Genomic DNA, 10,529 nt, shown 5'->3' on the forward strand with positions numbered 1-10,529 from the left:
AGGGGGCTTTCATTCTAGTCCCAGAGCCCTTCTGTCACATCCAGGGGCCGTCATTCCACTCAGGGGCCTGTCATTCCAGTCCCAGAGGCCTTCTGTCACACCAAGGGGCTGTCATTCCCCTGAGGGGCCTTTCATTCCAGTCCCAGAACCCTTCTGTCACACCCAGGGGGCGTCATTCCACTCAAGGGCCTGTCATTTCCATCCCAGAACCCTTCTGTCACACCCAGGTGCCTTAATTCTACTGAAGGACCTGTCATTCCAGTCCCAGACCTCTTCTGTCACACATAGGGGCCATCATTCCAGTTAGGGGGCTTCCATTCTAGTCCTGAAGATGTTCTGTCACACTTAGGGGCCATCATTCCAGTTAAGGGCCTGTCATTCCAGTCCCAGAGTCCTTATGTCACACTCAGGGGCTGTCATTCTACTGAGGTGCCTGTCATTCAAGTCCCAGAGCCCTTCTGTCACAGACAGGGGCCGTCATTCCATTCAGAAGCCTGTCATTCGAGTCCCAGAACCCTTCTGTCACACCCAGGGGCTGTCATTCCACTCAAGGGCCTGTCATTCCAGTCCCAGAGCCCTTCTGTCACATCCAGGAGCCTTCATTCCACTGAGGGGCCCGTCATTCCAGTCCCAGACCCCTTCTATTAAATCCAGGGGCCGTCATTCCACGCAAGGCCTGTCATTCCAGTTACATAGCCCTTCTGATGCACCAGGGGCTGTCGTTCCTTTCCATGGCCTGTCATTCCTGTCCCAGAGCCCTTCTGTCACACCTAGGGGCTGTCATTCCACTCAAGGGCGTCTCATTCCATTCCCAGAGCCCTTCTGTCACACCCAGGGGCTGTCATTCCACTCAGGGGCCTGCCATAACAGTTCCAGAGCCTTTCTTTCATACCCAGCGGCCATCATTCCTCTCCACGGCCTGTCATTCCAGTCCCAGAGCCCTTCAATCACACCCAGGGCCTGTCAATCCACTCAGGAGCTTGTCATTCCAGTCCCAGACCATCTCCTACACCTAGGGTCTGTCATGGCACTCAAGGGCATGACATTGCCTTCTGATACAGCCAAGGTCCGTCATTCCAGTTAGGGGCCTATCATTCCAGTCTCAGAGCCCTTAATTCACACTCAGGGGCCTGTCATTCCAGTCCCAGAGCCCTTCTGATACACCCAGGGCCCGTCATTCCACTCCAGGGCCTGTCATTCCAGTCCCAAAGCTAATACACCCAGGTGCCGTCATTCCTCTTAGAAGCTTGTAATTCCAGAGTGCTTCTGCTACACCCAGGGTCTGTCATTCCACCAAGGGTCTGTCATTCTTGTCTCAGAACCCTTACGTCATACCCAGGGGCCGTTGTTCCACTCAGGGGGCTGTCATTCCCGTCCCAGACCCCTTCTGTTACACTCAGGGGGCTGTAATTCCTTTTTTTAAAAAATAGATTTTTATTGGATGGTTAACATACACATAATATTGCTACATTTTACTTATTCCCCATATACCTACTATACGCTTCCCACCCCCTCCCCTCCCCCTTTCTTTTATTGACTTCCAACAACACTACAACCCCTCCATTTCTTATCGCTAATTCTGTCTCCTACTTGTCAGGGGGAGCTGTAATTCCAATCCCTGTATAGTCTATCTGGGCCCTGGGCCCTTCCTTCAAAATACACTCCATATTATTTTTGCAACTTTTTTTTTTGCTGTAATGTGTTTCAATGGAGCCCATGCAAATAAATGGGCATTCTTGTTTCCCATTATTTCCAATGGGCATTCAAGCCTCTCCCATTATTTTCAATGGGCAATCCTGTCATTCCTTTTAGTACATCCCTCTGAAGCATGAGCTCTGATTTAGCTTAGTCTGAAACAAATATTGCCAATCTTTAAGGTACTTTTGTGTAATTCAGCTATGCACACAAATGCTTTGCAATTGCGTATCTTTCCAGTAAACGAAAGTTTCTGAACCTCGCCTCAGTTGCGCCTTTTCTTTCACCCGCCCCTCTTTTATTGCCGTTCCCCCTTCCCCTTCTTGAGCGTAGCTTTACAGAGCTGCGTTCAGGGCAGAATAAGGGCAAGGGCTTCATAGTCTGCGAAGGGCATGTGCACAAGGGTTTGCACATGCTCAGTTGGAGTGGGTAGAGAGGCTCAGCAGGCTCAGCAAAGCGGAGCTGAAAATGAGCAGCCTCTTGCGATCGCAAAGACAGCAAGACCCGCCTTAGCTCCGCCTGGCTTGAGCGGGCGGCGGCGGCGGCGGCGGCGGCGGCGCATCTCCGGTCGGCATCCTTCTCTGTCGTCTGACTCCGTCGCTTTCCAACTGGCAGTCGCAGCGGCTGAGCTGGTCGCTGGAGCGGGGCGACAGGCACAGGTTTCCCCTGCTATGGCGAGAAGCATGGCTCGGAATCTGCCGGAGAAACCCCCTCGACTTCGTGCAAAGTGTGCTCGAGTGGCAGCCGTGTCTCGATCGTCTCTGCGGAAGTTAAGTTTTTAGCACGAATTGGATTGCTAGCAAACCCAGAAAACATCTCTCTTTTTTTGTTGTCCCCCCCCCCCCCGGATAGGGAAACAAGAAAATCTTCCCCTTGTTATATTGTGTCTGCATCGCTGCCTGTGGTTCTTTCTTGTTCCGAGCGTGAAGAACGCTGTTGCAGGACAGCCTGGAGTTGGAGAACGGGCTGAATTTAAAACTGGCATATGATTTGGGAAAGGCAAAGAGAGAAGACCGACCAACGTCACTGGCCAGCGTGGAGGACCTTGCCTTCGCATTGGCTGCTGAAGTTATTGGTTTTATTTTAAATATATATATATGAACTGGAAAAGCCCACGTAAATTGGGAAGGCGGAGGGAAAGATCACCTCTTGGTGCTACAGAAAACTGCAGCGTGACCACCGTTTGGCATATAGAGATTGCTGCTTCTTGCCGTCCCCCTACCTGTCAGCGCACTTGGGCTACAACCCCGAAAAGTTGGCTATTTAAGGTAAGTGGATGAGTTTAAACATTTTTCTGATCTCCTTTTGTTAAGCAAACACATAATGAAAAGCACTTGGGAAGATCTGTATGGCCGACATTCTGTTGGCCATGGCTTTTAAATATTAGCAGCTATTGACACAAGAAAACTTGTTCTAAGTTCTTCGGCTTGGAGACCTTCTCTGGTATACTAATTAGCCCATGGCGCCCTCTAGTGATTGGCAAGCCAGTCTGTTATGAGTTAAATCATAGGTGAGAAGAACGTTGTTACTGCTGAGAAATACAAAAGTGATCAAATTCTGCATAGCAGCAGCACTTCAGGAACGAATGTTCCCTTTATACAGCATACAGATGTGAAAGGGAGCGTATATTTTCTTCCTTCAGTTTTGTGAGATTGATATTTAGATAAACAATAAGAAGCCTCTGTAAGTGTTGAACAGCATTCCATATTATGTTTGTAAAGGTAACAATAATAAAATAGCATAATAAGGTTGTTTGCTAAAGACAATTCAGTGCTATTCTAGTGTTAATTTCTACAAGCTCCTAGTTGTAAATGTAGGAACAAAACAAATCTCTTTTTTCAAAGACTAAGTTAATTGTGATTCTGATTCATTTGGTGAGCATACTTTTAAGACTGCTTTTCTCTTTTCTGGAATTGCTGATGGTAATAATACTTTTGGATACTTGTTTGAAGGGCGTGTGTTTTATTTTTCCACAGACAAGATCGACATGCAAAGTGAAAGACTTCAGCAGCACCTGTTGGTGAATCAAAAGTATCGTCTTTTTGATTTTTTTAATTTATGATGAGGAGAATAGAGCTAATTGAAACCCCCAACTAAGGGCTGGTCTCTGCAGACTTATGAAGATAAAGGAAGACAACATGAAAGCCACTGGTGGATGCGATTATCAGTCTGAGCACATCTTTCTTAAATGAAGGTGAGCAAGTGTGAGAATTATGGCATCTTTGCCTGAGCTGGCTGATGGAGATCATCAGTTGACTCTGCTGTCTCCCCTCTCAAATGAAGAACAAACTTTCTTGGGCAGCAGGAGAACATGGGATGGAGAGACAATCAACATTTCACAGTTCTGCACAAAGTTATGTCCATTTTCTAATTCATCATAATATTTTTTTTACATGTAATGTTAGCTGTGACTCTCCAGGAATATCTAAATGATAAAGAAAAAAAAACATTATTAATATGGTGGAGGTGCATTTTTGCTACACTTCAGTGTTTAATTGACTTCCTTGGGTCACCAAATTACTCATTAGCCTAGCATACATGAAAGATGGAGAAGCAACATTATCTGTAGCTCTATGTGTTGTTTATTTGTTTGTATTATATTGACTCAATGCACCTGCAGTTAAACATTTTTCCAGACTGAACCTAAAGACCTCATCTGTTGAGACTTGTGTATTCACCATGGCATAAGTGCTCTTTTTCTTCTGTAAAAGCTTTCAAGTGTATTTTCTCCACACTAGTAGCCCAGTTCATGTTTGAAATCTGAGTACTGTGTTTTTCAAAGAGGTGTATGCCTGAAGAGAGGAAACTGCCTAATGGATCATGGCTCTAATGTTTACAGGACATTCCCTATTTCTAGCATTAGTGATGTTGGCACTCTCTACTGTTGAAGAATCTGCAAGCAATTACTCGGACTGGGTGACTTTTGCAGAGAACATGGATCAGTACGATGAGCAGAAAGTGGAAGTTTTCAGGACTAATGAGAAAATGAAAACAACTGTTATCCATCCAAGCTTATATTTTAACGCTGATGAGATTCCAGCACTGAGGCAGAAATCGCACACGAGCCATCTGCACCTTTTTAGAGCAATCCGAAGTGCGGTTTCAGTGATGCTTTCCAATCCATCCTACTACTTACCACCCCCCAAGCATGCTGATTTTGCTGCCAAGTGGAATGAGATCTATGGAAACAATCTGCCTCCCTTAGCACTGTATTGTCTCCTATGCCCAGAAGAGAAAGCTGCTTTTGATTTTGTTGTAGAATATATGGACCGAATGGCTGGTTACAAAGACTGGCTGGTAGAGAATGCCCCAGGGGATGAAGTTCCACTTGGGCACTCTTTAACTGGCTTTGCCACGGCTTTTGATTTCTTATATGCCTCGCTGGATGATATCAGAAGGCAAAAATATTTTGCTAAGATATGGGCCGTGAGTGAGGAACTATATGAATATTCCAAAGTGCGTTCCTGGGGCAAGCAACTTCTTCATAATCACCAAGCCACTAATATGTTAGCATTGCTTATTGGGGCCCTAGTAACAGAAGGGGGCATGGAGTCCCAGGCCAATACTTGGAAACATGCTGTAGTGGATGTGATGGAGAAAACCTTGTTTCTACTTAATCATATTGTCGATGGCTCTTTGGATGAAGGTGTGGCTTATGGCAGTTATACGGCTAAATCGATAACCCAGTATATTTTTCTGGCACAGCGCCACTTTGGGATTAATAATTTTGGAAACAACTGGCTCAAAATGCACTTTTGGTTTTATTATGCTACACTTTTACCAGGCTTTCAGAGGACTGTCGGTATAGCTGATTCTAATTATAACTGGTTTTATGGCCCTGAAAGCCAACTAGTTTTCCTTGATAAATTTGTGTTGAAGAATGGAGTAGGCAATTGGCTTGCACAACAAATTAGAAAGCACCGGCCCAAAGATGGCCCAATGGTGCCATCCACTGCCCAGAGGTGGAGTACCCTTCACACAGAATACCTGTGGTATGACCCAGAGCTCACTCCTCACCCTCCCCCTGATTATGGCAATGCTAAAATGCACACATTCCCTAACTGGGGGGTTGTTACATATGGAGCAGGGTTGCCAAACACTCAGACAAACACCTTTGTTTCTTTTAAATCTGGAAAGTTGGGTGGCCGTGCTGTCTATGATATAGTTCACTTTCAACCATATTCTTGGATTGATGGGTGGAGAAGCTTCAATCCAGGGCATGAACATCCAGATCAAAATTCTTTTACTTTTGCTCCTAATGGACAGGTTTTTGTATCCGAAGCCCTCTACGGTCCCAAGCTCAGCCACCTGAATAATGTCCTGGTGTTTGCTCCGTCTCCAACCAGCCAGTGCAACCAACCATGGGAAGGTCAGCTTGGAGAATGCACACAGTGGCTGAAGTGGACTGGGGATGAAGTTGGAGATGCAGGTGGTGAAATCATAACAGCTTCTCAGCACAATGAAATGATGTTTGTGAGTGGGGAGGCAGCATCTGCGTACTCCTCTGCAATGAAGCTGAAAAGTGTATACCGTTCTCTGCTTCTGCTAAATCCTCAGACGTTGCTTGTAGTGGACCATATCGAAAAGGAGGAAAGCTCTCCCATCAGCTCCATCAGTGCCTTTTTTCATAACCTTGACATTGACTTTAAATATGTTCCATATAAATTTATGAACAAATATAATGGAGCCATGATGGATGTGTGGGATGCTCACTATAAAATGTTTTGGTTTGACCATCATGGAAATAGTCCTGTTGCTAGGATACAAGAGGCAGAGCAGGCAGCGGAGTTCAAAAAGAGGTGGACACAGTTTGTAAATGTCACTTTCTCTACCAAAAGTACCACTGCAAGAATTGCCTACCTGTTCTATGGACCTTATGTCAACATATCTAGCTGTAGGTTTATAGAAGATACCCGATCAGGGTTTCAGATGGCTCTAAATGTCAACAATACAGAAACTATTTTCTCTGTTGTAACTGACTATCTAAATCTGAGGACAAGATTCAGTTATTTAGGGTTTGGTGGCTATGCCAAGGTAGCCACTCCAGAAAAAGTAACTAGATTTGGTCTGGGCACTGAAGTAGTAGAAAAGCAAGCACCAACTATCAGAAGTGTCTTCCCATTTGGATTTAAAATGAATATAATAGCGGGGCTGATTTTGGGGATTAGCTTGGCTATACTGGCTTTTCAATGGCGATTCTACATTTCCTTCAGCAAACTTTTGCGTTGGATTCTGATCCTGGTAATCACATTGTGGTTTGTTGAACTGGTAGATGTGTGGACCTCTTGCACACAGCCAATCTGTGCAAAGTGGAGTAGCGATTTAACAAGCCCCGAACATAGTGCAGGAAAAGAACAAGGACACTCTGTAAGTTTGCCCGATGTTATCATCACCTCTCTCCCCAGTTCAGGTGCAGAAATCCTGAAGCAACTGTTTTTCAACAGCAGCGATTTTGTATATATTAGGATACCTACAGGATACCTTGATATCCCTGAGACAGAATTTGAGATTGACTCCTTCGTAGATGCCTGTGAGTGGAAGGCGTCTGATGTTCAGAGTGGCCGTTTTCATCTTCTCCAGGGTTGGTTGCATTCTCTAGTCAAAGACACAAAACTTCATTTACAAAATATTCATTTACATGACACCAGCAGAAGTAATAAGTTAATTCAGCATTTTACACTCAGTAAAGACAAGAAGAGACGGCCCAGGAAGAGAGAATCCATAGCAGAGCAAAGAAACCGGTTGAGAGGGAGTTCAGACAAAGATGCTGAATACATTAAGGAACTGAGGAGACACCTTGCCTTCTATCCCAATGCACGCCCTGTGCTTAGTCTGAGCAGTGGGAGCTGGACATTAAAGCTTCCTTTCTTTCAAGAAATTATAGGTCCCTCACTGAGAGCACTCTATGTAGTACGGGACCCTCGGGCATGGATCTATTCAGTATTGTACAAAAGCCAGCCGAGCCTTTACTCCTTGAGAAAGGTGCCTCAGCATTTAGCTATGCTGTTTAAAGCAGAAGGCAGGAAAGAAAAATGCAGTTTAAATTCAGGCTACGCCTTTGAATATGAATCACTAAGGGAGGAACTCTCTCATTCAAATCCCAATGCAGTCTCTGTGATGTCCCATTTGTGGGTGGCAAATACAGCAGCAGCCCTGAGAATCAATGTGGATTTGCTACCGGCAAATTATCTGCTACTCAAATTTGAAGACATTGTCCACTTCCCCCAGAAGATGGCTGAAACTATCTATGCCTTTCTGGGCATCCCTCTGTCTCCTGCCAGCTTAAACCAAATATTATTTGCCACCTCCACCAATCTTTTCTACCTTCCTTATGAAGGAGAAGTATCCCCAGCAAGTATCCATGCTTGGCAACACAATATGCCTCATGAGGAAATTAGTCAGATCGAGGACATCTGTTCAACTCTAATGGACCACTTAGGATATCCAAAGTTTACTGATTTAGATGCTGCGGGTCAGCAGTAGTTTGCACTAAGGATCCCCAGGCTCTTCAATTTGTAGATAAGAATCAGAGAAGCTGGTTTATTCTTGTAAAATGTCTGTACAGTCCGTTATACCTGCAGAGATTATTTTAAATGAAAAGAGATATTTGGTCTAGTAAGTGTTTGCTTTTCTTCCCCTCCCCCTTAAAAAAAAAGATTCATAATTACTTTTAAAATAAAGCTGTGCAGATCTTTATATTCTTTTCCAGATGGGCATTGGATAGCTCAGGGGATTGGTAATAGGATAAGGGATCTTTCATTTCTAGGCGATTAGAGTGAATCCCAGCCAGGCAAGGAGTTCCAAAGTGTCGCTACTGTCTGCTGATTATTTGGTGGCCAATGTGAAATCATTCAGAAGGGAGGTGAGAAGGGCTCGTCCCTAGTTTTCAATGTACAACTGTTTGTCTCATAGAACAGATTTTACATTTGGCAGCATGATCTCCCTTGGGCTAGATTTACTGGCATGTTGTCGCCGATTTTAGCTACACGAATGGTGCTGAGAGCCTGTAAACTCAGTCTAACCAGCCAGTTAAACTGGGTTTTATGATTGCCTAACATCACTGGAATGACAGGAACCTGATCCTTTGAATCTGCACATACATATATGCACCCCGCATCTGTCCTCTCTCCCATTTTTGCTAGGATTATGCCATCTTATTGGAAGCCTTAGCAAAGAGGCAAAGAGCAAAAGTGACACAGAAATCAAACAGTTCTCCTCGATACAGTTCTCTATCTCAGTAGTGACAAATGTGGCTCAGTAGGATTACATTTTCTGTTGTATCTAGATCATGGAGTCTTAGGTCAGAAGTAATAATAAAGAGAAGCAAATGACCTCCCAGGAAACATAGGAGTTAATATCAGCTCTCAGGTTCTTGAACATTAGAGACTGTAGTCTCTTGGTTTAAAAGAGTCCAGTAGCACCTTTAAGACTAATCAATTTTATTGTAGCATCAGCTTTCGAGAATCAAGTTCTCTTCGTCAGGTTTTCTGTTTTTTCCATTGTTCTATCTGTGGGTGCATAGCTGCTGTTCAGTGTTGTAGAATTAAATTGTAGGCTCTGAAGGAAGTGGGGAAGGTACTGTGAATGGAGACAAACAGAAGGGCCTTACGCTAATACCATACTTTACAAAGCTCTGGCTAGCTCTCCTGTCATAGACAGGTAGCAGACTGATGCAGGTTCCATATACAGAGCTACAGATAAACCAGAACCACTTTCATTTCTCTTGACAAATTCCTTGAGTCTTTATTTGGTATATTGTTGTTCCTGCAATCCACAAACATAGTATTTGGATGACAGGATTTCAGTGATGTTATTAAAGAATGAGGGCTTTGCCGCTTGGAGCCAACAAACCTTCTAGCTGCCTAGTGGGAGCAAATGGGTAAAGGTTATGTGGCTTCGTTATAACATCTTCTTGAGAATGTTACTTTGGTCGTAAAGAAGTTAATGCATGCCGGGTCAGGAGGAGGGGGACAATGGTATGTCACAGATCTTTGTATGAACTACAGGACAGTTCCTTTGACTTTAAATAGGATAACTCTAGGGTAAACATGTAGATTGCAGTCTAATTTTCACTGGTCTGTTACTTGTCAACAACAGGAGAGCTAGCCTGAGCTTTGTATGCATGTCTTGAAGTATGGTATCAGTGTAAGAGTCTTCTGTTTATTTTTTTGCAATGTAATTTCTTTTTCTAGGGAACAGTGTAAGAGTCTTCTGTTTATTTTTTGCAATGTAATTTCTTTTTCTAGGGAACTTCATCCAGCACTTCCAATTTAATTCTACAGTGCTGAACTGCAACTTAATTCTCATCGGCATGTGTAAATCATGCAAAAAAACAAAACAAGACTCTTTTAGCCGTCATTTTAAAGAGGTTATTGTGTTTGCAACATTCCCATGAATAAGTTAGCAATAAATTGAAATTTTACCGCATGGGATTCATAAGAACATCTTAACATGCTTACTGAAATGACACATGCATATACAGAAGGTTGAAATGTAACTTTAATTCCCCTTTGCCCAGAAATTGATTAAGAAATCTTTATAAAGCTAGAGCATTGAAGACTTCCCTTTCTCACACATTAGAAACCTTATACACCTGCACAGAAAGTGCATTAAAAACTTTATACAACTGCGCACCAAAAACAGGAGAATCAAAAACCACTTTTACATAGCATGTAAAATTCAATCTCTGTCTGCTTCAAATGCATTCACATTTGTGTGCAATAGATATTTCTGTAATGCGTGCATGTGAGAGAAATGTGTATCTGAAAATTCAATGTAAACATATGCTTGAGATCCATAACTGACCCAGGCTCCAGAGTATGTGTTTACCCCAG

The 10,529-nt window shown here is 43.7% G+C and overlaps 1 protein-coding gene across 1 annotated transcript; it reads left to right on the forward strand.

Moving 5' to 3' along the window:
- The first annotated feature begins 4,400 nt into the window (after positions 1–4,400).
- On the forward strand, positions 4,401–8,370 carry DSEL (dermatan sulfate epimerase like). The gene has a single exon (XM_054984319.1). It carries the CDS (start codon positions 4,516–4,518, stop codon positions 8,176–8,178), a length of 3,663 nt encoding a protein of 1,220 aa, XP_054840294.1. The 5' UTR covers positions 4,401–4,515; the 3' UTR covers positions 8,179–8,370.
- Positions 8,371–10,529: the final 2,159 nt, after the last annotated feature.

The sequence above is a fragment of the Eublepharis macularius genome, chromosome 7, assembly GCF_028583425.1.
Source record: "Eublepharis macularius isolate TG4126 chromosome 7, MPM_Emac_v1.0, whole genome shotgun sequence".
Classification (NCBI taxonomy): domain Eukaryota; kingdom Metazoa; phylum Chordata; class Lepidosauria; order Squamata; family Eublepharidae; genus Eublepharis; species Eublepharis macularius.